Consider the following 27,401-nt stretch of genomic DNA (forward strand, 5'->3'; position numbering starts at 1 on the left):
TGTACATACCTCCCACCTTTCAAGCTCCAGCACCAGATCCAATTCTGGAAAAACCATGAAAACAATCAGTTGGAGAAATTCTGGCTGATTTTCTATGCTTCTAATGACACTTTACCTTGATGAACAGAGAGTGGCATTTTCCCCAAGGGTTTGGTTGTTTGTGAATTATGTGTACGTGGGTGTTTTGCATGTGTGTGCCTTTCATAAAAATACAAATATTTATTAAATTTGCATCCATGTTAATGTTAACCGTATGCTGTAGCTAAAGCACCCACGCATTCCAAATCAAAGCCTGATCCTAGGGAGGCAATGACACAGAATAAAAACATGGGGTTACTCAGGAAATGTGGTTCATGTGGTCTTCGTAAGGACTAAGAACTAAAATGGACCCAACCCTCAGGAAGGTAGGATAACAGAGGCTGAGATTCAGCAACCACTCATATATTGAGGTTCAAAATAGTTTCCTTTTGCTATTTTAACTCTTAAGAATCTCTTCCTTTTATTTTTCATTTCAAATTCCACTTCTGACTCTTTTTTCTTCATGGGGAGGGGGAGGAGACAGATAGAAGTCCTAATATTGCTTCAAGCAAATGAACTCTTTATTTCTACATATGCCCAAATGGTGTAGGCATCTACTCCCATGCTTGCTGAAAACTGTCACATCACTTTCCTGACTGAATCATTTGTCCCCAGAATAAATGACTGTGAGGCTCTAAAAGTCCCCTGGGTGTGATCAACTTGGAGCCGAGAAGACAAAGCCAGAAGTTAGGTTGGAGGATCAGCTGAATTAGAATCAGGCTTTGACTGCTCTGGTCCCCAGAGTTATCTCAGGGATGACTGAGGCAGGGTTACGTAGTACAGGGTTACGTAAAACAGAACAATAGTTCATGAAACTACAAGCTATATGAGGGCCAGAGCCCCGCCTGGCCCTAGGTTTGCCAGTTCTCAGTCAGCAGTGATCAGAAGGTTTTAGCAGCAGATTCCTGAGGGAAGGAGGGGGAAGGAGGAACACTGGCTCTGATACTGGTGCAAAGTGAGAAGTGCCGTCTGTTTTGTTTGTAAGGAGCTGCCCCATGTTCCTAACATCTCACAATGTGTACAGTCAGTTCCATGAGCCAAAACTTTCTTATATTAATGGACCTCCTATTAGGTTTCTTGCAAAAGGGTCCATGCTAATGTTCCAGAAGTTGTGAGGTTGGAGCATTTGCAAATGAGCAATTCATATGAACTGCAGAAGGATTCTCTGGGAATATCGTGAGTCCAGTGTTAACACACATCTCTTGAATGAGGCATGTACCTTTCATCCTCCTCCCCATTTTTTTATTGTTTATACAGAGAAAGAGGTATGGTATTTTGTAGGGTTTTCAGGATAGAGTTTGCTGAGGCCAGACATTCATAAATGCTGTGTTAAGTCAGCCTTTTGTGGTTTGTGTGAGAACTTCAGAGAAGTCAGTGTCAGAAGGTTAAGAGGAACACTTACATGGAGCTGAGAAAGATTATAGCAATGAGTAAGTGCACAAGCAGGGGAGGGAGTTGAGATGAGTGGAACCGAAAGTCACACCATTTGAGAAGACAAAAGGAAGTGAATATGGTCATAGAGTAGAAATGCCACGTAAGTGGACTGTATTTTATTTGTGGCATGCAAAGGCAATGTCAAATGGAGCCACTGTATCCCAGAGAGAAAATCAGTGAACATCCTAGGCCAACAGAGGTCTGAGTCCCTGAGTCTCCAAATAAAGGAGGGGCTTATTCAGGTATATCTTTCTAATGTAATTTTTAAATGTCAGTAAAAATAGTGTCTCATTATTTCAAAGATGTCTCATCCATTCAAAGATGGATGCTATAAGTTTCTAAAAGCATAATGTGGGATTTTAAATCCTATCTTAATAGTGTGCCAGCATATCGCTGTGTGTCCTTTCTTTGATAATAACAATAAAATATCTAAGAAGATCTCAGGGAGCTTTCTTTATATAAATTCTCTGCTCTTTTGCAATAGGCTGCTGCTGCTGTTTCAGGCTTCTCCACGTCAACCAGAATTTAACTCTAATCTCCAAACAGTGAATGATTGCTCCCATCCCCTAGGCATGGGGAGGTGGGATGGGCTGGAGGGTTCCAGAAGCTCCCCTCTGAGCTCAGATGGCTCACCGGGCTGGTGTGTTTCCTCACACCACCTACACTTCTACTCAGCAGGTAGAGGCCAGAAGCTTACAGAGGATTTAAAAAAGGGATCTTGAAGTAAAACTTTTAGGACCTAACAGTCTGGGAAACAAATAAATGTCTTTTCTAACATTTGTGTGTGGTGTGGCTTGATTGGAATTTTCGTGGACAGCTGGAACAGAGCCCCGTGAGTTCTGTTAGCACTAGATATTTCTGAATCAAGGTCTCATGTTTCCTGTATTAGTTTTCTATTGCTGTGTAATACATTCCCACAGACTTAGAGGCCTAAAACAATACCCACGTGTTATCACATGGTTTCTGCAGGTCAGATGTCTGGACATGGCTTAACTGTGTCCTCCGCTCTGGGTCTGAGCAGGCCGAACTCAGATTGTCAGCCTGGGCTGCTCTCATCTGAAGGCTGAGGTCCTCCTCCAAGCTCACTGGTTGTTTGGCAGAATTCCATCCTTTGTAATTATAGAACCGAGTCCTTCAGCTCCCAGAGGCAGCCTGCTCTCCCCCGCTGTGTGGCCTTCTACACAACATGGCAGTCTGCTTTCTTGACATCAGTAGGAGAACTTCCGTTTTGCTTCGAATCTGACATTTACTGTCTCTGATCTCTAGACCCTCTTCTAGAGGGCCCACCTGGTTAGGTCAGGACCACCCAGGATAATCTCTGCTGTGATTACCTCCCAGTCAGATGGCTAGGGGCCTTAATGATATCTGCAAAACCCCTTCATCTCTGCCACATGATGTAACCCCATCGTGGGAATGGTGTGTCGTTGTGATCACAGGCCCTGCCTGCCTTCAGCAAGAGAGGATCATATAGGATGCTTCGTCAGATTGTTGAAACAAAGCTAAGGACCCAACACCATTCTGTAGAATCTGCATGAGGCATAAGCTGTGGATATGTGGCCTGGAAGCTTCCTCTATCCATAACAGGCATCACACCTAGAAAGATCTCTCTGGCAATATCAGTAATAAAGCTCGTGTGCTTAAAATATTGTAGTATTATTTTGTCTACTGACTCTGCAAATGTGAAAGAAGTTACCTTTCCCAAGTCAATGGCATCCACCCACATGGAAATTCAGGGAAAGGATGCTGTTTGGAGAAGCTTGATTTGTCCAGAGGAAAAGAGGCATGCCAACTCCGGCGATGGCAACCTTCCCCAGACCAGAGACCTCAGCATGCAGGTCCCAGCCAGTCCTCTAAGCTTTTGAACATCTGCCTCCCAGTCCTGAAAAATAAAGTCAAATGCTCCACCAAATGGGTGCTTCTCATCCTACAAACCTCTCCGTGAAGTGCTGCCACCTGTAGCCTGCAGGTGGCGCTGGCAATTGGGAAAATTTTCATACCTTAACAGACAGACAGATCTCCCCTGAAGTAACCCTCTGCCATCACAGGCTGCATGGGTCTCTGTAGCTTGTTTGGAGTTTTCTGTTCATTTGCACTGATTTTGTGTGTGTATGAGATAATATATACATCATTTAGAAGAAAGATGTTCATTTTTGTATTTTGAAGACCCTTCCCCACCCCCCGGGCTTTATGACGTTTATACTTTATATAAACAGGGAGGAAAACACGCTTCCTAGGAATACTTTATATGAAAATGGATGCAGCTTTCTTCCAACTATTCCATAACTCCTTTGTCCAGACCGGTATTGTCTGATAGAACCAGTACAAGAGTCATGTATATTTTAAATTCTTTAGTAGCCACATTAAAAAAAGTCAGTAGGTAAAATGAATTGCAGTAATCCATTTTACTCAACCCAATATATCCAAAATATTATTATTTCAAGATGTAATTATTATAAACTTATGAGATATTTTACATCCCCTTTTTTTTTGGTACTTTGCTCAAAATCCAGTGTGTACTTTACACTTAGAGCACACCCCAGTTGCCCAGCCACATTTCAAGTGCTCAGAGGCCACATGTATCTAGAAGGTACTGCATTGCACAACATGGCTTTAGAGCATAAACCAGAGACACGTGTTTTTGCTATTTTGTTGCCTTCTGTATACAGAACAGCAGGGTAGGAAAATGAATTTAAAACAAGGCCTGTACCACCTCATCTGGCGGGTCTATGCAGGGACTCTGCATATATGCAGAGGGGCAGAAATCCGTAAGACTCCAGACACCTCTCTTCCATATAACTCCTGCCGCTCCAAGCTGACCAGAAAGCCACACTGTTAGAAATTCTCCTCCAAGACTCCTGACAGCCATGGGGCAGTGGCCCCCGAACTGCACAGCTTCGCCTCCTCTCCTGGAAGGTGTGGCTGGGGTCCTGATCAGTCTTCTGCCATGGAGAATGAGCTAGCTATCCCTTGAGTGTGGTGCAGGAAAAGAGCACAGTCCCTGGAACAGAAAGACACTTTTCCTCACTCACCCAGGCCCTTCCTGAAACCTCTGTGGTCCTTGGTTTGCTCATCTGAAAAATGGGATCATCCTAATTTCCTCTCAAGGCTGTTGTAAGGCTCAAAAATCATAGTTTATATGATCATGTTTTGTAAGCCAAGTATTATACAAATAAAAGGTTATTTCCAATACCTCTTTGAGAGGCAGAGAGAGAGAGGCTGACCACAGGGGAGCAGCTAGAAGGAGGGGACATTAAGCTCTGGTGACCTTAATGAGATTCCAGGGCATTCTAAACCCTCCCTGGGCATCTAGGGGCCCATGAGGAGGACACTGCATCAGGGAGGGCACAGTTTGCTCACGAGGGAGTGAGGCAGTAGTAAAATTATTGATTTTGACCATTTCCTTCAATCTAATCCTATATGTTCCAAGATTACTTTTCTTAGAAGGCTCCAAAACACAAATGCAGTGGGCAGACTTTAAATAATGTTGCCCAAAGACAGGCCTCCACACTGACCTTCTTCCCAGAAGGGCCCAGACCCTCCTCCTTGACTCAGCGCTTTCCCACACACAGCCCAGCAGGCATATATTGGACCCCAGTTACCCAGCCGTGTAGGGAGGATCCTCAGAGGCTCAGGCCTGTCGCACACCACCAGGTGCCTTCAGAAACCCCCTGAAGGTATGCGGCCCCTGTAGATCAGCTCCTGGTTAACACGCCTTCAAAGCACTTCAGGCTCAGGCGGGAGGCCAGACGGTCCCAGAGGCTGGAAGTGTGGGGAAGCAGGACAATCTCACAATCGTGGTCAGTGGGAGGCCAAGGAAGGCCTGCTCTGAGTAATGCCTCCCCAGCATCAAAGGGTCCACACGGAAGCCTGCCAGGTGCTTCCTCCCTCCAGGGGCCACCAGCAGCATCCACCCCGCCCCTGCCCCCCGCAGGGCCTGTAGGGAATTCTCCCCACCCTGCAGGTGCCGAGGAGAAGGCTGAAGCAGGAGATGGAGGTGGCCCCGCGATGCATGCGCCCCTCTGTTCCCATCAGTGGTGCCGAGGGCTGTGCAGCGGCGGGGTCCTGGTCTCTTCCCCCTCACCAACCTCGGTGGCCAGGGCTCCCGCCACTCCCACCTTTCCCGTGTCCTGTGCAGATGGGACTCTGTTTATCGTCTGGCACATTCTAAAGAGAAAAAATACTTGGAAACATTTTCTACTCTCAGCAAATATGGAGCAGACAGAAGACAGGAGGAAACACGGGCACAGTGACTGACCCTGGTGATTTATCCCCAAATACTATTTTCTTGCATGTCTGTGTGTTTGTGGCAGGGGGTGGGTGGCTCTCCAGCAATCTAGACACAGTCATCTTGTCCATTTTGTAAGTGATTTTCTGGACATCCATTCTTTTCCTTTTCCCTTTAAACCTTGAGATGAAGGGTTGAAAGGTCACGAATGTTCCCCCAGATGGGCAGTGGGCTGGGGAAACGTGAGCCCGTTTACACCGCGGGTTTTTTCTCTTTAACGCGGGGCCGAGTCCCACTGAAGTATGCTGGTGACTATAGAAAACTAAACAGAACAAACCCAGGAAGAAAAGGTATTTTTCTCAGCATGGAAAGCAGCAGGAACGGGTGGGGCCAGGCATGGGGAGACTCCCGCTAACACTGCTTCTGACCTCCAACAACACAATCCAAGAATGACCTTGAGCCCTGCCTGCTGCGGACCCGCTTTGAAGGGCGTCGTCCTGTGTCCCCGACCCTGCCCACCAGCCCAGCCCCTCTACGGGTGGGAAGACGTGTGTGATATTGATTAACCGAGGAAAAGAGTATGGCCATTTACTGATTTTCTGGAACAGAGAGGGTTTCCCAAGCCCAGCGGCGCTCTCTCCCCCGCAGCTGTCCTCAAAGCCCATCTCCAGCTGGGCTAACGGAGACAGATGGCTTCCCGTGCAGAGGGTCTCCCCCGCGGCTCGCGCCCGCGTTTCCCGAGGCTTGATCGCCACCTGGTGGTCATTAGAGGAGGCGCCCCCTCTGGGTCCCCCTCTAGCCAACCTCATCAGGCCTGAGGATGAGGGGTCTGGCGGGCAGCCTGCGGGGAAGGGATGCGGCGTCTGCACAGAACGAAGGTGGAATTAAGTCCTATTAGGCCACAAAACCCAGGAATGACAGGATCGCTCTCGCTCCTCATCCCCTAACACTTTGCTGTTATGGTTCTTGCAAGAGAAAATGAAGTCAGAAAGGGAGGTAGAGCCAATGCGGAGAGCGAATATTCCAGGCACCTAGTTACAGTGTGGAAGATGGATTTTCAGGCAGCTGCAAATTTCTGAGGTATAGCCAGGATAACCCCCTCCTGTTCCTTTCCTGCCTCACGGACTGACTCTTGTTTATGGAACCAGAGGCAAAGCTAAAAGCAGACCCACAAAGCGGCTGGTTCTCCTATTCCAGACAGGGATTTGGAAGGCAGTTTGAGGAAGCAAAATGGGTGCCTTTGTGTTTCATGGGCTCTTACCACTTTCCCGTCATTGTGCCATCAGAAGGATGAACCAGGATGACCCTATTCCCTTCTCTAATTCATAGACTGCTGCCAGGCTTAATTTTCATTTTTGGTTCATGTTGGATCTGCACAGTCTATCCACCACACTGGCCTGCGGCTGAGGCCATCTGGTAAGTTTCTGGTCTAGACTCTGGACATACATTGAAAAGGAGGCTGCTGGCTGTGTCAGCCAAAGTGTGACCCAGGAAGACCCAGGGCCAGCAAATGGCACCAACTGCCCAGAGGGCTGGTCCTCAGGGCAGAGGGACGAGCCGACCTGGCTTTGCGTGATGATGCAGACAACTGCTGACCATGGGAGAACATGCCTTGATATAAGGCTTATACCCTCAGAATAGCTCTCACACTGTCTCCTTTATGTTGGACATTCTAAAAAAAAACAGACCTTAAGGAGAGATGAGGCTTAATGTACAGAAACCTCTGGGAGAGGTGCACAGCAAATGAAATGAAATTCATCTTTCAGTGAAAATGGCTGATAACTGTTGAACTATGTTAACTGACTTTGGGATCTTACCATGCCTTTGGTGCTCTCCTAAGCGTTTTATGCAAATCACCTCATTTAAGCCTTTTAGCAACCTTGGATTGAGTAAAGTTTTTTTCTTTTAATTTTACAGATGGATAAACTAAGCAAAGAAAGATTAATACCTTGCATAGGGTTACACAGCTCAAGAATGGAATAGCCAAGGTGCTGAATGCAAAGCAGCTGCCCTGCGCAGTGTACGTGCCACCACTCATTGTATTGCTTCTCCATGCCACCTGATGTCTGTGATTCCTCTAGTGAGGAGAGTTCTGACTATACACAATGAGATAGGGAGGACAATGGTGACGGAACGAATGGAGAAGTTAAGGCATCTCCTACTTTAATATCACTTTATAATCTCACCAAAGCAGCCTGCTACATAATGACCAGTGTTCCAGGACACCACCTTTTGGGTTGGCCCTCTTCCTGTTTTAGTCTCTCCCCAAGTATGAAAGGATTCCTGTTCTGGTGCTTTATGGAAAGTATTTCTCACATTCACTACCTTGTTCATCCCAAATGGAGCAGCTTGACTGTACTTGCCATTTTAATCTTTACTCTTCATCCAGATGAGCTTCCATGAGGTTTCAACTGCTAGTGGTGTTTTTATTCTTGCCACAGATCTATCAAGCCCTCTCAGAGTATTGGACATCATTTAGACACATAGGAGGAAAATTCATTTTCCCAGAAAGGAAGTGTGTTCTTGGAATTCTCACTCTCCCTATTTGTGGCTTTGTCTCCCTCTGTGTGTTTATTTCATTCCAAGATGATCTTCAAGGAAAGAAATGTATGAACCAGTGGGCCATAGATGGAGAGCTAAAAGAGCAACTCTCCTTCCCCTTGGTACACAGGCCTGTAGCAGGGCAGGGCACCATGGTCAGCCCGAGTCACGTGCCGACCTTGAAGAAACCAAATCAGTAACGATTGTGTTTTCTGCGAGTGACAAAGATTCAAAATAAGAGCAACTTAACATACAAGTTTGTTTCTCTAGCACATGAAAGTGTGTAGATAAGCAGTCCGAGACTGCCGTGGTAGGCTTGGCCCCATGTAATTCTCAAAGATCCAATACTTCATATTTTTTCTCTGCCCTTCCCAGGGCCACAACACAGCCCCACAGAGCAGTTCCTTCTGTGACCACCATGTCTGCCGTCAGTTATTAGGATGGAAGAAAGGGCTAAGAGAGAGTGCACCAAGGCTTTCTGAAGAAAGGTCCATGTAACATTCTGCTTCCATTCCATTGGCCAGAACTTGGTCACACAGCCCTGCCTACCTACAAGGGAAGAAGGAGAATGTAAACTATATGCTGGGTAGCCATCTAACCAGCTAGGACTTGGAATTTTATTACCAAGAATGGATAAAGGGAGAATGGATATTGGTGACCATTTTTGTCTGGGGCTGAAAATCCCCATCCTTCCCCTGCCCCCTGACTCTCCCTTCATACCTTTCTCATGAACCCTACTCTCCTTTTACTTCTTGACCAGGTAGACACCTTTAAATGTTACTTATGATTTCCACTGGACCGTTGAATCACACATGGGCCACATTGTCCTAAGTTTGTCTTTGCCCTGGTGGAAGCTGTGGCTTGGATGACTCCAGGACCAGCTCTTGGCAAAACTGTGAAACGTGGGAAGACATGGCCTTGTTCTTCACTGTCTTGTGCCATCTCAGTTTTAACTGCATCTCACACACACACTCTCATGGAGGCACACACATGCACACACACACACACACGCACACACACAAACCCTGTAGGCTTCCCCACCATGTCAAGACTTTCCTGTCTCCTTCCCCCACATCAGCACTCCTCCCCGGTTACCACGGTCCCACTGCACTACCTCCCAGCCCCTACTGGCTGAGCCTGTGACAGTTTGACAAGCAGGACTCATAGCAACAGGATAAACGTGATGCATCTTTCTGAAAGTTAATTTTGCCTGAAGGTTTTGGGAAAATATATATTGTTGTATTTATAAAAAACAAAGGAAAGTTATTTTAGACATATTCATAAACATATGGCTATATGAATAGGTGACTAATTAGATATAAAATGAGATCTATCACAAAGAAAACCAAGCAAAGAAGGTCTTCACATAGTGTTAGATGTAGACTAGCTTACACTTCATGTCTTCTCCCAAGCCATTGATCTTATTAAGCCCTTCTGGCTGCTACAAGAGAATGCCAGATTCTGCTATTAAGTGGCTCTTTGACCTGCCTAAGGCACTATTCTCACTAGAATATTCTCAGTTTCCTCATAACAGAGTGGAACTTCAGGATCCCTAAGCTGCCTTCAAGCCATAAAGCAGATGCCGTAATTCATCAGAAAAGGAGGCAGTTCTTTTGGTATAGAATATATAATTTTATGCATGAATATCTATAAAATATATTTCAAAATTTAAAAGATCTGAGAAAGAGCTTTGGGACAAATTTCCCTTTACACACACACACACACACAAATTTACATACACAGCTGGACACTTAGAAGGTACTGACTAAATACTTACTGAATTTATTAGATTTTTTTTCTAGATGTAGATTTCCTTTCCTTAGATGTAGAGGAAAAAGAGAGCAAATGCTTTGAAGCTCTGCTGCCAGGAAGAATCTCGTGTGAAATCCTTGCACACGTTAGGTCTTTAAAGAGTGATAACACTCTTGTGTCTGAGGAAAGCAAGTATTTGATTCTAATACAAATGATGTATGAGTTTCATTGCATGTATCTCACTTGTGGTAGAAATGAGAAAGTTTCATAAATAACTCGGTTATCCATTCAATTATTGGTTCATTGACTCACTTTTATTGAGTGCCCACAATGTGCCAGCCAGGCACACTTCTAGCAGTGTAGCCAGCCCGGTAAATGAGAACCTGCCCATGTGCAGCTTCCAGTCTATGGGAAAGAGTCGATTAAACAAGCAATTTACAGTGAAGTCTAGTGAGCGCTGTCACAGGACACACAAGATACATTCAGAGCACACAGGGTAATAGAACCATGTGGGGCTGGGGGCCAGTAAAACCATAATAGTCCTCAGAGCCTATTCAAAACAAGTCTGGTAAACCCACCCACACTGCACTGAGTGCGGGAAGGGAAGGTCTGAGTGGAGGAAGCACTTCTGCAGGCGGGCTGCGGTCAGCAATGGGTCACTGCCTCGGCCTTTCGGAACGGATGGAGATGATGGTGAAGGTTAAGAAGATCACGCCGGCTGTGCCTCCAATCATCAAGCCCAGGATGCTGCCGTGCACCTGCATGGCCTGACAGCGCTCCCCCGTGTAGAAGAAGGCATGACCGGAGACACACCTGGGGGAACAGAACATGGGGGAGTATGGGAGCCGCCTGAGCCTCAAGCACTTGCTAGCAACAAACACCAACATGGTGAGGATGGCACTAAACGCTTACTGAGCAGCTCCCCGTGCCTGGCCCGATTCCGGGTGCTTGACGGGAGGCCCTTCATTCAACCCTGTAAAAGCCTTTGGTGGGGTGGTTCCCACCAGGCCATTCTCATCATCATCTTACAGAAAGGTTAAATAACTTGCTCGAGGTCCCATGGTTAGTAACTATCTCACACTCAAAGTCTAGTCCCTGGAGGTCCATCTCCAGTCTCAGTACTCTGGACGCCATGTACAAAGTTCAGGAGGAAAGTTAGGGGCGCTAAGAATAGGTTGCCTGACACTGGCTCGGATGATAGGCTACAGGGCCAATTCTCCAGAAAGAGTGTGACCCAGTGCGCTAGTTGGAGCTTGAAAACTTCTAGACAATAGGGATTAAAATGTTACTGAAAGGTGAGCGTACAGCCACCTACTTGGCAGGCTGCCCTGAAGTTCACATGAGATCATGCACACATTGTAACTACCACGGTGTTAGACGCAGAGTCGGCACACAATGGCTCCCCCTTGGGTTGTTTTTTCTGTGTGTGTGGGGAGGGGTGAATGTAATTATATAAAGACCAACTAATCTCAGAACCAGGGCACAGAGGGAGGGCAGGAGCTCATCCCTTCCATTATAGCATTTCTAGCCTTTGTTTCAAACAACGTTCCCATCACAAAGTCTGCTGATAGAGCAGAATGAGACCCTCAGAAGTCAAGACCCCCCTCTATTAATTCGGGAACTATTTTACCTTAAAACCCCTATCTCTAGCCCAGGAATGGGCTTCTTAAAACTCAGTGAGTAGGAGCAAGTTTGTTCAATGTTTTTCTTGTGCAGTCACCTCCAGATAGTTTGATTCTAGTCTTTAAGTATCGCCTTAGAGGTGCTTATTGCTCAAGCTGCAGGTTTGTGGGACAGGAACAGTTTGGCCGAGCAGAGGCTTGACATATAAGTGGAAAGCCCTGGCCTTCCTTACTTTGAGAATGATGTCAGTCGGGGGCGCATGCACCAACAAAAGGATCCAGGGCACTTTAGAAAACTCACTGATTCCATGGCTGGGGCAGAGAATATAAAAGATGAGCTTGGAGCATCATGTGATGCCAGAAAGCAAGATCAGGTTCATGAACCGAGGGGTGCATGCTGGAAGAACACAGGCCTCCGTCTGGAGGAGCTCCCAAAGGCCAAAGCTGGAACAGCTCAAGCACCATAATAAATACTGGCAGGACTGAAATAGAGCCCAGAGAATAACATAAATATGTATGAGTCCTTTGTGATATAAATAAATAATTACATGGATAGAGGAATAGGGAGGAGGGGAAAGTTATTCTTTATAGAAGAATTTCACTTACTGAAGATAGACGGAGTGGGGGAAATAAAAGAAATAGAAATTAAAAATAGAATATTACAGCAGTGTGTGTTGTAGCAGGATTCATCAATGGATGCTGAAATTAGTGGGTGAAGATTTGAGGAAAAGCAGGATATTTGCATGGTCTCTGAGTGTCTCCCCCAAGATATATAATAATAAAAGAGTGAGGACTGGTAAATTCTCAGTAGAGAGGCCTGGTGGACATGCCCTTGGCCAGGTGCTCAAAGTTAGTATCAGTAATAAGACAAACTGACATCAGGAACCCCTCACATGACGCTCTGAGAAGGACATGTCTCATCCTTGCTCTTCTTGCCAAAGATGTACAGCCTCACGATAATCATGAGAAAACATCAGATAAACGCAAACTGAGGACTAACATAACTGACCCACTACTCTTCAAAAGTGTCAAGGTCACGAAATGCATGGAAAGACTGACAAATTGTTCCAGATTGAAGGAGTCTAAGGAGACATGGAAACTAAATGGAATATGGGGTCCTGAACTGGATTCTGGAACAACAACAAAAAAAGGGACACTGGTGGAAAATCTGGGGAAATCTGATTAAGGTCTATGGTTTAGGCAATACTATCGCTAATGTTACTGAGTTTCATTAATGTTCACTTATTGGCTTTGCTGCTTGTACTGTGGTTTTGTTAGATGTTATCATTAGGGTATGGGGAGCTCTGTGGCATTTTTGCAATGTGTCTGTAAATCTAAAATTATTTCAAAATAAAAGTTTAAAATAGAAGGAACAAAATGGAGATGGAAAAGAAGAAATAGATACTTTGAGGTATCTTTGAGACTTTGAGTAGATGTTTTGAGCCAAGCAGACAGCTGCCTGCCTCTGCCACTGCTGTCAGACGGAGCTCTTGCTTTCGCATCGCATACACCCTTCCATGCAATATTTCATGCAAATGAAAAACATTATTAAACAATTATAGTAACACTGTAATATTACTTTTATATGTATTACCATTACATATAGTAAACGGTGCAGACAGAAAGACCTAGATACAAGTCCCAGCTCCAGCATTTAGCATCTGGGTCATTTTAGATAAATTACTTAACTTCTCTAAGCTTCAATTTCCTTACGCACTACAGTGGGATAAGGAGGGTTGCTATGTCACAGGGTAGCTGTGAGGAATAATTTAGATCATGCATGTGTACTGTGCAGGAGAACACATGACAGGTGGCAAGCTGCTAAAATACATCCGATATTCTTATTATTTCTATTGAAAACATGTACTATAACAGTAGCACAACAATGAATAGACAATATAAATAATAATAATTATTAACTAATAATATCAGCAGTTAGGATTTAAGGTTGGTCTTGAGTCCCACCGGATAGGTCTTAGAGTAGAAAGAACCTGGGTGGCTAAAAGCATTGGGTCATTTGTGAACACTGCGGAGTTTAAAATTCCAACAGCATTCAGTGTTGTTGACAATGTCGCAAAGGTGGGAAAGGGCTGAAGGTCAAGAGTCAGGAGATTTGGGATTCCCCGGCCCTGGCGGCCCCGCTCTGCCCTGTCAGCATTAGCCCACTGAGTCGGGGCACAGCTTTATGGAGCCGAGGACAGCCCTGCCCAGGTGACCCTGTGACACAGGCTTTGCCCTGACCTGAGAACAGGCCCCTGCACCAGGGCTAAGCAAACACTCAGCTCCTTTCTGCTGACCTGCCTCCCCCAGACCCCAGAGCCTACCTGCAGCTCACCATCCCCTTCACATTCACACAGATGCCTTCATTTTGGCAGGGGTTCGGGTCACATGGGTCTCTGAAGTACTGTGGCCAGTTGTGGTCCTCCAAGGGGCCTGTGTTCTCCACCGACCTCCTCTGTCGGCTGGGCTGCTCCCGGCCCAGGCTGCTGGGTAGCGCTTTTTCTAGCAAGGCCTTTTCTGAACCTTCTTCTGAGGGCTGCTGCTTCTGGCGCTGGAGAATGAGGCCTTGGGGGATCAGCCTTGTGTCTTTAACACGAACTTCCGTCTGGTTAAGGTGGGTGATATCTTGAGGAAACAGACAAAGGGTGGTAGGAAGACCCATGATTAATATCTGACTACAGTGAACTTCCACTCCTGGAGAATGTTCCCTGGGCTGCCCTTATCCCTCACAGACAGCACCTTGACTGACATGGAAAGTGGCTTCGAATCCAGCAGATTCTCATAACGCTGGCTATTTTTATTGCTAAAGTAATCCCATCACATTTTTATGTATTTAACTTGAAAAAGGAAGCATTAGCTTAGCATGGATAGTCTGACTGAACTGCAGTCAGTAAAGTGTCATATTTGATAAATGATCAAAAAAGATGACACTAAAATACAGTTTCTCCCAAGGACATTTAAAATAAAATGTGAGTCCTTAAGCAATAAGCTATAACTTGCTTCTCTCAGAACACATCTTTTTTTTTAAAACTAGTCCTCAAAAAATCCCCACCTTGCATGAGGTATTTACAAATCAGTAGAACACCCAGAGCATAGGATTATTTATTCAGGAAAAACCAGCAAAAGTACCTTCAAAGTCCACAAAAATTATAAGGTCGTCATTTTTGAGGAAGCTCCTTCTTTTCAGTATTTGGTGGGAAAGGAAACCACTCCAGCCCCAGTCAATGCTTCTGAAACAATTACAGTCTTTATGATAGGAACCCACAATGGACGGTCTATCCCAGATGACGGAGCCATTTATGACTGCAAAATTACAAGTAACATAAAGTCACATTACCTCTTTATACTTCACTTTGTCTTTAATAAATACATAGAGCTTTGCCAATCAGAAAAATATATATATATGTGTGTTGGAAAAAATCAGGTTATTTACTCTTTCCAGAAGAAATAAAACTAGACAGTCCATTGTCCACTTCTGAGCTACTTCCTCATTGAAGAGGGAGGAACAGCTCTGGCATCTGCGTTTTAAGGCTTATGGCTCTTCATTTGAAAAAATTAGTTTACCCATTTCTTTAGTGATGCAAGTGTGTTTCACGAACATACTGAGGATCAGTAATAGTTTAGGAGTCAGTGTATTAGATAGCACTGGATATTTGCACAAAGACTAACAAATTCGGAGTCGTTGGTAAGTGATTAGCAGTGTCTGCCTTCTCATTTAAACTGAGCTCAATGAAGCAGGACCTGCCTGCTTTGCTTGTGTGCCAAGAACCTAAGCACAGAGTTTGGTACATTGCAAGCCCTTAATAGGTGCTTGATGAGTGAATTAAGGAAGGGAAGGAAGATAAGATGACACTGAAATTTTTAACTTAATGCCCCAACGTGATTATGCTGCTGATATGCTCAAGGAGTAAATGTGAGAGGGCGGCTCATCCACACGGATGGCAGTCACTTGTGTTGGCCCTTCCAGGTTGAGGGGCAGTTCCTAGCACCACCTACCTTCAGATGTCTGGGACTTGGAGGTCGTGAACACCATGCTTGAGGACATTCTATTCCTGACATCGGGTTGCTGGTCGAGTACTGTCATAATCACCTGTCTGTTTTCCACAGGCCACTCCAGTATGGCGTCATTCTCGCCGCTGCACAGGTGAAAAGCAAGTCCTAGGTAGCTGGAGCTACTGGAGCTTAATCTGCCATGAGGATACAAGCTCAACCCAAAGCCGTAACCCTCCGAATTGTAGAATCGAGGGCTCAGGAGCTTGTCCCCTTTGACAGTGTTCTGAAGGACCTGGGAGAAATTCCGTACTGTCCAAACCCCTGTGGGGCATGGGGTCTCTGTCAGAGTGATGTCATCCAGGTAAATCGCCCCATTTGAGTTCTGGGGGTCACCTTTTGTGCCCTGGAAAAGGTAGCGAAACTTCTTTTCCTCTCTGAGTGTCACATGGGCAATTTTCCAATTTTGGTCAAAATCTCCTGAGGACAGAGAATACGTAAGGTTGGTGACAACTGTGGCCCATATTTATTGAGTACTGACTATGTGCCTGAGACTGTGCCAAGTACTTTACATGAATTCAAGGCAACCCTGTGAGAAAGGTAAACTGGTCAAGGAACTTTTCCATACTCACGTATCTACAGGGAAAATAGCTATAAAAAGACACAGTATCATTTATTTTAAAATCCATATTCAAATCTTAATCATGAATTTATTTTTCATAATCATTCGGTTACACAGGTTCTGGGTTCCCCTCTTTGGATTTGATGATATACATGCACCCAACCTCCTAATGTTAGCACTAAATACCCAAGTATTAGGTTAAACCATAAAAATGGTCATTTTTAGACCCAAAGGTCAAATAATGGAAATTTCACATGGTATAACCCATGACATGATGGCAGAGAGGTATCAAAGGCTCTAGAATAGGTGATAACTTACAGGACAAGCTGGATTTCCTCTATGCAAAATTGACTCACTCTCTCACATATTTTCTCTTCTTTAAACAATCAGAAATTCCCCCAAGTAGAGGGTCCATCCTCTTTTTAAAAAACTAATACAAAAAGAGTTACCACTATCCGGATATCCACACTGTGGTGAAAATTAGGTCTGCTTTTCTCCTGAGGCTGAACCGGAAATGGAAAATTGGAACAAATTGCTCAGATAAGAAGTAAGGAGGCTGTTCTAGAACACAGGATTGTGTGGGATAGTATACAAAGCCAGAAAGGACCTAGGGAGTCTGGGGAGAGGAAAATGCCAGGCCAGAGCAACTCAGGATCCCCCAGAGATCAGCCCCTACTATGACACAATGCCTAGAGTGTACCTTAACCTTGGACCAGAGAGGAAAGGAAAAATGCTAAATTGTGAGTGGGGATTTAGCCAATCATGTTGGCTAAAATGAATTCCTAAAGATGAGTGTTACAGAAATTTAATACAAAATGAACATTTTTAGAGGGCTTTGAAGGAGTGTTTTCCTCTTTCTGTGTGTTGTAACCAGAAAGCTCTACTTTCCCAACACTGAAGAGCTGTTTATCTCGCTTGTTCTCAGTCATTCTTGCTGAGAGGTCTTCAAGGGACAGGTCTAATGATGTTCCATTTTCTGCAGCAGAGCGGGTCACACCTGGGTGGTTGGGTTACATGTACACACAGGAGAGAGGAGAAGGTACATGGGCCACATCTGCAACAAATGGCTGTGACTGCCATCTCCTGGGGACGGGGCTTCAGCCAAGGGGAGGGCACATGGACTTGAAATGCAATAGGTGCCAGAAAGTCTGGGATAGGAACAGAGATACAGTATTTGAACTACTGACCCAGCTGGATTAGATCATGGGCATTCTGAAGAGGAGAATAAGGATCCCTTTTTTGCTAATGACTGTCTTTTTATTTTCTTCATATGAGTTGTTGCCATGAAGTTGAAATGTGGGAGCATGGTACTGGGAGCAAGACCCGAGAGGTCATTACCATAGGTGCAAGGACTCATGTATAAAATCTTTAAGATGGTTTAATTTACATGCTTCCACAAAGCTGCTGTGGATCAGGCTGGTGATAAGCAGTACCAAGTTTGCTTGAAATAGACGTTCAGAATTTATCCAGACATTAGGAAAGCAAAAGTGTGTGTGTGTGCATGTGCACGTGTGTACATATACATATTTGTATGTAAACATTTTGCATATTAAGTTCACATACAAACATTATACACACACGCATGGAGGCATATATTTTGTATGTAAGACTTCTGGCTAAAAATCACATTTTCCAAACTTAAAAGCTATTTAGAAATGGTTGTGACTGTCATAAGCTGAGTTGCATATAAATGCTACATGATATTCAACTAACCCTTTAGAAAGGTTTCACTGACAAGCTAGTAACAGAACAAACTGCTTTAAAAGCCCATTCATCTGGTGCTTCCAGAGAACTTCCAGAGACACATTTTAAATTCAGTGGAATTCAAAGCATAGCAGTGTAAGGAACTAAATTAAGCATGAGAAATCTGCCTGGTTGATTTTGTGCTTAGCAGGATATCATGTTTTCCTTTATACAGAGGTGAGAGATGATAGATCCCATCGATATTACTGAGACCCTAATCGGTTTTCTCAATAAACATTTACAATCCTCGATAACATAACAAATTCTCAACTCTTAAAGGGTACCTAGCTGTCATCCCTCCACCTGATAAAGATGCATGTAAATTTCAGCCAAAAAAGTGACCCCTCAAGACTGCTACCTGTAGCATCCCCAGGTAGCCTACAGAGTGGCCTGGGTAAAGGGGTTTTGGGCATTTGTTCTTTTTTTTGAGTGATAGGAGATCTTTATTGTATTTTGCTTATCTTTAAAAGACAGTGGCAACTTAGGGGAATCTCTTAAGGTATCAAGTTAAATATGAATGGGGAAATTTTAGTTTGCTCCTGCTAATATCTCAAAACCAGTCATCCAGTCTGAAATGTGCACATGCACCAAGTCAAAATCCTATCATTTTGGGAAAATTATATTATGGCAATTTATATACAACTGCTCCTTTCTACATAAAGCCTTTGTTGTAACTACTCTGTAATTTCTTTTTTTTTTTGAATACAGATTTATTTTACTAAAGTAGCATTAGTATATAATCTTATGTTGGTTTCAAATGTACATCACAGTGGTTCAATAGTTCCTGTGATCAACTTGTATTGGATTGCGAATTATTGTGCCTTTTTATTCCCCTTGCCCGGCACCTACCCCAACCCCTGCCCCTTGGCAGCCACTAGTCACTTCTCAGTATCTATGAGTCTAATGCTGTTTTGTTCTTTCTGTTTTGCTTTGTGTTTATATTCCACAAATAAGTGAAATCATATGGCATTTGTCTTTCTCCACCTGGCTTACTTCACTAAGCATAATACAAGGCCTCTGAGTACCTTGAAAGGTCTGCACCTTGACCAGCTTGCGGACGTTGCCCGTGCTGTCGTCCCGCCTGACCCAGACGACGAGTCTGTCTGAAGGGCTGCCTGTCATCCTATAGAAGAATTGCAGGCACTGCTGCTTCCGCTTTGGGTAAAGAATCCGGGACTCCAGCAGGGCTGCCTCTTCCGCGGCCCCGGAGCTGGTGTTGAAGAGCATGAAGTAGCCGGCACCTACGGAGAGAGCGGCACCCCGACTGGCTGAGCACACCCCGGGGTGCCCTCACCCCACCCCAGCGCCGCGACATGGTGAGCAACAGCCATCACCAAGCATCAGAAGCTAGGACTCTTCTGGGGAAAGTAAAAAGAAAGTTGTTTATTAGTAAAAAATCCGATGGTTTCCAGGGGCAGATGCGCTGGCTAAAGCCGCCGCTCCAGGCTGCCTCTTTTCATTGCCTGTGTTCCCAAGCTTGCGGAATGGCTACTTCTGACCTAAGGAGATACATCGAGCAAAGTCTGATGGGATTTGGTGTCTGTGAAATAAATTATATTTTCCTCATTGACCTCATTGTTTGAATTAGGGGTTCATTCCAAGGAAAAGCGCTGGTCTCCTAGTTGTATGAAAAAAGTGTAGAATTTAAAGATTTGGGAAATGGATTTTAAGTGTTCACAATAATAAGGGTTCAATTTCACCTGTTTCTAGCCTAGTAACTGGGTGGATTAGCATTATCTTTACTGTGTCACAAGAAGGGGCATTCCAGGTCTATTAGGGATTCATTGAAGATTTCTCTTGAATGTAAGGAAAGCTTTGAAAGAATATTGAAAAAAGAGTGTTTATGCTTATGTCAGAGCTGGGGTTTCCCAAAGTCATATCTCAAAACTCTCTTCCCCAAAACAAGCAGGTGATGAAAAGAATACACCTTTCAGAGAATCAGCACATATTTCAAGGGCAATGAGAAAAGCTTGCATATAAAGAACTCCTTTAAACTCTACTGTAGAATTCAAACTCTTATCAAATGAAAATCTCTTCTGAGTTTGTTGTCATTTTTTAAATCTTTGCTTTCTGAGCCTCTCTGATCATTCAGGAGGTTGATCCTTCACAGTAAGGACGGATGGAGGTGATGCATACAGGGCCTCCTGCTGCAGACGAGTGGCTTCACCCCCTATTTTCCCACCTCATCTTCTCTCCAGAGGTTTCATTTACTTTTTAATTCTATTTTAGCATCCTTTTATTCTGTGCCTGTCATTGAAACCACCTCGACTCTATGTGGAAGCAGAATTCAAACTCTTATCTACCGAAAATCCCTCACAAAATGAAAATAAAGTGAGCATCTAGTACAATTCTAGGTATTTTGGAGATTTGATTTCCTGCTTCATCCTGCTTCGCACATGAGGCATGTACCTTCTGTATCAATGTTCAATAAGCTTTCCACAAAGCTTAAAAATAAGTAATGGTTTTAATACATCAGGGAAAATTTTATTTTCTTGCGTGTTCTTGTCAATACTTGAACCTACTAGTCTGAGACCTCTGCATTATAAATTACCAAGAGGATGGGTTAAAGAAGAGAAGCACTCAGGCAGAGAAGGTCTTCAGGCGGTTCTGGCTCAGGAATTTTGCTCAGGTGTACTCAGAAGTGGGAAGTGAATGCCCAGTTACTCATGCCTGGGATTTGGGAGCCCTGAATGCTTGCCCAGGCCCTTCTGCTAAACAGGTGTTCATTCGTCTCCCTGAGTTTCACATGAGAGGTGACTTCTGTCCCAAGGTATCCCTCAAGCTCTTCAAAACTGAACAAAGCCAGTGCTCCCTAGCAGAGGGACAGCCTTTTAATGCCCCCTGTGGAGGAAGCATCACAGCTTGTCAAGTTAACCTGATGAAGTTTTTCTAGATGTTATTTCTGGAGTGTGGTCCTTTTCTTTCCCTAGGAAAGTGCTACAACTTTGTTCCAGCAGATTCCTTTCACGTGAAGATCACCTTTCTGTTTGGCTAGAAATTTATTGCCTAGCAGCAAGTCCACAGAAGAGATTGGGTGAGAGATTAAGATGGAAATTAGAGAGAACTTCAGGCTTAGATCACCCTTTGGATAGCTGAGATTGTATGTTTGGTAATGTGATGTGTAGCAGAGACGTTCACCCTTTGCCAAGGCCTGTGGAAGAGTAACAGTAGTTTGTAACCTCTGCCATTTTCCCCAGTGGCTTGGCATCTGGGTGACAAGTTGGGCCCCTTCCATGATGGAAATCTAACCAACTCTCACCCAGGCAGGAACCCAGAGACTTCATAACAGTTCAATCTTTAAAAAGTGATTGCAGTTTATAACCCCACCTGCTTCAAAATAGAGTCGAGGTGATTTCGATGACAGGCACGGAATAAAAGGATGCTAAAATAGAAATGAAAAGTAAATGAAACTTCTGGAGAGAACATGAGGTAGGAAAATAGGGAGTGAAGCCACTGGTCTGCTGCAAGAGGTCCTGTATGCATCACCTCCATCCATCCTTATTGGGAAGGATCAACCTCCTGAATGACCAGACAGGCCTACAAAGCAAAGACTTAAAAAATGACAACAAAATTGACTTCCTGTGGTCATAATTAGGAAGTGGTGGAGCCAAATTTCAAGCCCCAGTCTGTCTGACTACATGGCTTTCTCACTGTGCAAACCATAAATAGGAGCTGTCTGAAGGTAGGCTGTCCAGTACAGTGGCTACAAAGTATCTGCAGCTATTGAGCACTTGAACTGTGGTTGGACCAAACTGAGATGTGCTGTAGGGGTAAAATATAGACCAGGTTGCAAATACCTGGCATAAAAAAGTATGGAGTATCTCTTTAATAGTTTAATATTTATTACATATTCAAATGCTAACACTTTGGATATACTGGGTTAAATAAAATGTATCATTGAAGAGAATTTCCTTTATTTCTTTTTTATGTGACTATTAAAAAATTTTACATCACATAAGGTTCGCATTATAGTCCTATTGAAGGTATCACTCCAGAGACATTATCCTTATTTACAAAGTCAGGTCTTATCAACCCTATGTCTTTATTAGTCTTGTTGTCACTTAAATGCACCTTTCTTCTGCATGTCCAGAACATGTATTTTTAAAAACTGAATTAATAATCAAAATAAGAGAAATGTTCTTTGTCCATGATCAGGTTTCCAGGTTTGATAACTAACATTCCAACTGAGGCAAAATATGCTGGCTGCTGTTACCTAATGGAACCTGTTGAGCCACTTCAGTGTGCTTACTTTCTGCCTTCACTGACCTGTGCACTGTCCCACCAAGGTGTGATCCACTTGTCCAGGCTGGGTGCTGTCTTCATGGAACCAGTCGGCATCATCTCTGGTACCCTGAATCATCCCACAGATGTTTGCCTTCTCAAAAGCACAGTGGTCCAAAAGGGTGTGAGTTGCAGCTGCAAATGATATTTTTGTTACCTGGTTAAAAATTTAAGGCATCTTATTTCAAATACCTAATGTTATAGACTACTAAGACCTCATTCAGATATAGTGGGATCACATGCCTTTTATTTTCTTGACTTTTTCTCAAATACAAATATTGTCATCATCCATTAGATCTTAGAACTTGTTGACATGAATACAGCCCTACCCACATCACAGAGTCACAAAAGATAAAAAGAGCTATCACTGTGCATCTATCTAAGTATCGACTATGAATTCCTTTAAACCAAGAATGAAGTATTTATAACACTGGGCTTTGTACATAGTAGATATTCTGTACATACCTAGAACAGAACTAAATAATGTGCCTCTAAAAACTAGTTGGGTGATTTCAGAAAACATGCCATCTCTGAGCATTAGATTACTCTAGGAACAACTAATCTGGGTAAAGAACTTTGCAAAATACAAAATACTTTCAAACCCATCACCTATCCTGAGCTTTGCATGATTCACCCTTCAAAAAGAAGCTAAAGAAGATGGACAATTACAGCTCCTCAAATTCGTCCAACACTTAACTTTCATTTTACAAAACACATAATTGATTTTCATAACCATCTCGTGAGGTAGGTGTTATAATTTTTTCTACTCTAGAGATAGAGAAACTAAGAGTAGATAGTTTGTCTATTTCCCTTAACTAGACCATGAAAGAAGAGTAAAGGAAAATGGACTTGAAATCTGCAGGGCTGGGGGGAATCTGTCGGGATCCGTTTACCCAGTCCTCAGACCCAGAGGTACTCACTGCAATTGTACATTCGGTTCAGTCTCTCCAAATCAAGGGCACTGAAATCCAGGCGCTGCCCAATAATGGAGTTAAACTCAGGGATCTTGGCTGTGATCGTAGGGACACTATCATTCTTGTTAAATGAGAAAGGCGCATAGTGCATCAGAGACTCATAATCATAGGGTGTGTTCAAGTCCGTGATGAAGTCGTCATCATAGACGTTAAAGTTGTGCTCCAAGCCTGTGAGGTAGAGAATCCACAGGTCCTGGTCAGTCGTATAATTTCTCCCATTCTACCCTCTTTGACTAGATATTCAAGTGGAGACCTCCCACCAAAAAAAAAGAGAAACAATAGATCCTTAAAATAACTAAATTTACATATTCTCACATATTTCATAATGACCATAATGTACATAAAAGTAATACATATTATTAATTAGTATTAAATACTATAATGATATATAATAGTATATAAAATTATAATGAATATAAAAATACATGTTATAATTAATATATAAATACATGCATATTATAAATTATCAAATATATGTATATATTTAAATCAGTGATTCATTTTATTAATAAATAAGTATACACATGTATGCATATGTACAAAGCTTTAAAAAAGAGATGATGAAATATCAAAGTTAAGGAAGGTATTCCAAATGTCAAGAAGAGGAATTTTTAATCCAGGAAAATATTCAGAATTGATACATCTAGCTAATAGCCAAGGGCTTCATCTGCCAAGAGCTGTACCTAGTCAGCTCTTCCATGGGTTAGGAAAAGGGAACCCAAGGGGCCGAGGGAACCGTAAGCAGCTGGCTGGAAAGGGTCATTGTGTTAATCAAAGCTCACATCTTTCTCTTCCAGAAACAGCCTCATGGAGAGAAAAATAAAGTAGGAAGAAAATTGACTCTCCTTTTAAAATAGAAAAGGAAAAAATATTTTTTTGAGATTAGTATACTATGTACTTACTGCAACATTAAACTGGAATGAGAAACCACTTAGATGTTCTTTTAATCCACTAGCCATCAGGAATTTACTGTTTCAGCTGCAGTAATAGGAAGTTCACAGATTTTTTTAAGTTCTACTTGGAGAGTGAAAGAAAAACTGAAAGATTATGCTCATTTATTAATTAATTGACTCTCCAATTCCTAACTTCCCACCTTTACATTCTTCTTTTCTAGCTTTTCATCTTCTAGAGAAGAAAACCTAGCTGCCTTTCAAAGACATCACAGGTTTATTTAGAATTGGAGATTGTAGCACAACCTGGTGGGTGTTCCAGCAGGGGCTGGAGAGTGTTTCCAAATGCTTTTGGAAAAGACAGCAAGCTCTTTGGATAAAGATTTTATTTTAACTACAAAATGAGAATACTGATGCTTCATCCTCCCAACTGATGGGGATTTTGTGGAGCCTTAATTTGAAGGGGTCCAAGCATGTTCAAAGTTAGGACAGGATTGCAAGAAATAAATTATTCAAACTCAGAATTGGGAAAGTAACTCCTCCCAGAGCACTTGGTCCTAGGACGTCATTTAAGGGGATGGAGTTGTAAAGAACATCAAGGTGGTGTGAGGACTGGGGCTTCGGCCTGGGCTATCCTGGTGACTGTCCTCCACGGTACCTTAAGCAAGTCACTGTCAACTCACCAGGAAGTTTTCCTTAATTTTCAATAAAATATCAAGTTAGAAAGATCATTTTATCCTTTATTATTCAAGGATTATTATCAGAGCACTTTACCAAGTAAGTGTTTTGAATAATTTTAAAATTTATTCAAGCAGTTCTGTTCTGCCTACTACCCACTTACAGGGAGATGTGCTGGGTAGGTGGTGACCCCGGCAGTGAACAGAACAGGCAAATGAGAGCCTGGAAGAGGGAGTGACCTTATAATCCAGAGCTTGGTCAGTGAATCTGTTGCATCAAGGGTCAGATAGAAAATATTTTTGGCTTTGCAAGTGATGTGGTCTCTGGTACGACTATTCAACTTAGCCATGCTATCAAAGCACCAAAGCAGCCATAGAAAACATGTAAATGGAGGAGTGTGGCTGTGTCCCCATAAAACTTTATTTACAAAAGCAAGTGTATATAGTCCATCATCTAGTGTGCAAACTCCTGCTAGACTGCAGAAGTTGAGTTTTTGCCTCATGGAAGGGACAAGATCCAGAAAACTCAATTCTGACTTAAGAGATGGAGATGGGCCCAGGCCAGTATAGGACCTTTTTAAGTTAAGCAACACAATTGTCATTGACTAAAGATGTGCTGTAATAAAAGTCCTACTCTGAGCAATAATACTGTCCTTGCTTATGATCTTATTGAACTTGCTGTCTCATTTGAGAACAGTTCTCCAATGATAGCAGGCAAGTTAGGCATATGGAATTATGCCTGATGAAAATATAGACAGGAGATGAGCAACAGGTACTGAGTAACCCGCGCTCAGCTCAGAGCTGAGCAAACCTGCAAACTCTCCTGGCAAATGTGTTGGTTCCCTCTGGGAAAGGGGACCTCATTTGGCCTAATACCATCTTAAAAGTGCTAAGCATCATGTGCTTCAAGACTCAAAAGTGTGAATGCTTTCCGATTTCTCATTCAATGTTCAGCAGAACCAAGCATATGTACAGGAAGGTAAGAAATTCAGGCCTCTAGGCAAATATAGACAAAGACTAATAAGTGACCTGAGTTTCAGAAGCAGAGACTAGATCCTTTGATCTCTGACCCCACTCTCCTTTCCTTTTTACACACACACAGTTATAATGCAATTACCCTGAGAGACAGATACATTAAATTTGACCTGTTATTTCATGTCTTGATGAATACTCCCCAATATTCCTCTAGATTGGACTGGGAGGCAAAGATCACTCGGCCTCTAGCTCAGTGGTCGGGTGGTAGGACAGATTGAACGATGTGTATGGGGGTCCAATCCTGGTCGTGTATTAAGCTTTTATAAACCTCGCAGTTTCCCTCCTTCCTACACCACTTCACACTCATAGGAGTATCAGAATACAAGGTGGAGGGAAGCAGGCTGAGAAATCTCATAGGTGATCTTGGTATGATTTAGCCACGCCTACTCCTGCCTCATGAGAAACACTGATGCACCTTACTCCAAACTGCGCTGGTTCTGGCGGAAGTCCTTTGGAGATTCATAGTTAATTTTAAAGTATGACCAGTTCTTCCAAGTCCTAAAGGTAAAATTATTATAGATGCAACGCAATATATGAACCAGTATATGAAACTGAGATCTAAATAAGACAGATAATTACAAGGGAATTATTTGTTTCATGAGAGGAAAGTGTGGTGATAGTTAAGACATTTCTAAAACACTGAAGCTTGCAAATTAATGTTTTCCCACTCCATGAACTAATTCCTAATTTAAAAAGAGTGTTTTCAGAAACAACATGGACTTTTTCTCTAGCATATTGGGAAACTGTTCAATAAATAATGTTTGAGTGCACTTAAAAAACCACCCTACTTAGTTGTTTCTAACTTAAAATTAAGGATAACTGTGTCCAAGGAAGTCTAACAAAACTAAAGACATCACAACTGTTAGAATAATATAACTGCATAACACTATCTGAAATAAATCTGTTATCCTTTGTATAGTATGGTCTGGAGACAAAAGGGGAGAGGTGTTTAGAAAGGATGAAGAAAAAAAAACAGTAAATTTTGATTAGTTAGAACTTATACCATAAGCCAAAATTATACAGTTGGGATATAATTTCAGATAAAAGAATTCATTTTTGTTGTTGTTGTTTTGTTTTTAAGCACTTATCATTGATTTGGTAAAGCACCCCCCAAAAAAATCCTTGAGTATGTCTAAAGGTCATCATATATTCAACTAAACCTCATATAGTTTCCTGGAACTACATGGGATTTCACATCCAGAAAAATAACGTTGACATCCTTAGATACTAAATTCACTTTATTCACTAAGACAGGAAAACAGGCAGTATTTCAGACAGATTTTCAACAAAAACTCTGAAACAAAGCAAAAGCTTCGACTGATTTTCAGTGAACCCCTACAATAAGTTAACCAACATGCCTTGTTCCCTGAGACCCTCACCTGGGATGGGTTATGACCAGTTCAGAACAGTCCACGAGAGACCAACAAATTGTATCCTCATCATATTCTGTATTCCCACTGAGAAGCCGAGCCCCCATGCGCACATAGACTTGGCCTGATCATCCCAGGGATGGCCTTGTCGAACTAGAGAGAGAATA

At 43.1% G+C, this 27,401-nt stretch overlaps 1 protein-coding gene across 1 annotated transcript in view; it reads right to left on the bottom strand.

Annotated features, from left to right (window-relative positions):
- Positions 1–10,034: 10,034 nt before the first annotated feature.
- Positions 10,035–27,401, bottom strand: part of MEP1A (meprin A subunit alpha) — a 32,727-nt gene continuing 15,360 nt past the window's right edge. The window contains exons 8-14 of the mRNA XM_037013748.2: positions 23,209–23,430; positions 22,274–22,423; positions 19,033–19,248; positions 15,649–16,122; positions 14,782–14,955; positions 13,977–14,277; positions 10,035–10,843 (exon numbers count right to left, since the gene is read on the bottom strand). Coding sequence (XP_036869643.2) covers positions 10,687–10,843; positions 13,977–14,277; positions 14,782–14,955; positions 15,649–16,122; positions 19,033–19,248; positions 22,274–22,423; positions 23,209–23,430 — 1,694 coding nt within the window. The 3' untranslated portion in view covers positions 10,035–10,686. The remainder of the gene's footprint in view (positions 10,844–13,976; positions 14,278–14,781; positions 14,956–15,648; positions 16,123–19,032; positions 19,249–22,273; positions 22,424–23,208; positions 23,431–27,401) is intronic.

Source organism: Manis javanica, chromosome 16, assembly GCF_040802235.1.
Source record: "Manis javanica isolate MJ-LG chromosome 16, MJ_LKY, whole genome shotgun sequence".
NCBI classification, from domain to species: Eukaryota; Metazoa; Chordata; class Mammalia; order Pholidota; family Manidae; genus Manis; species Manis javanica.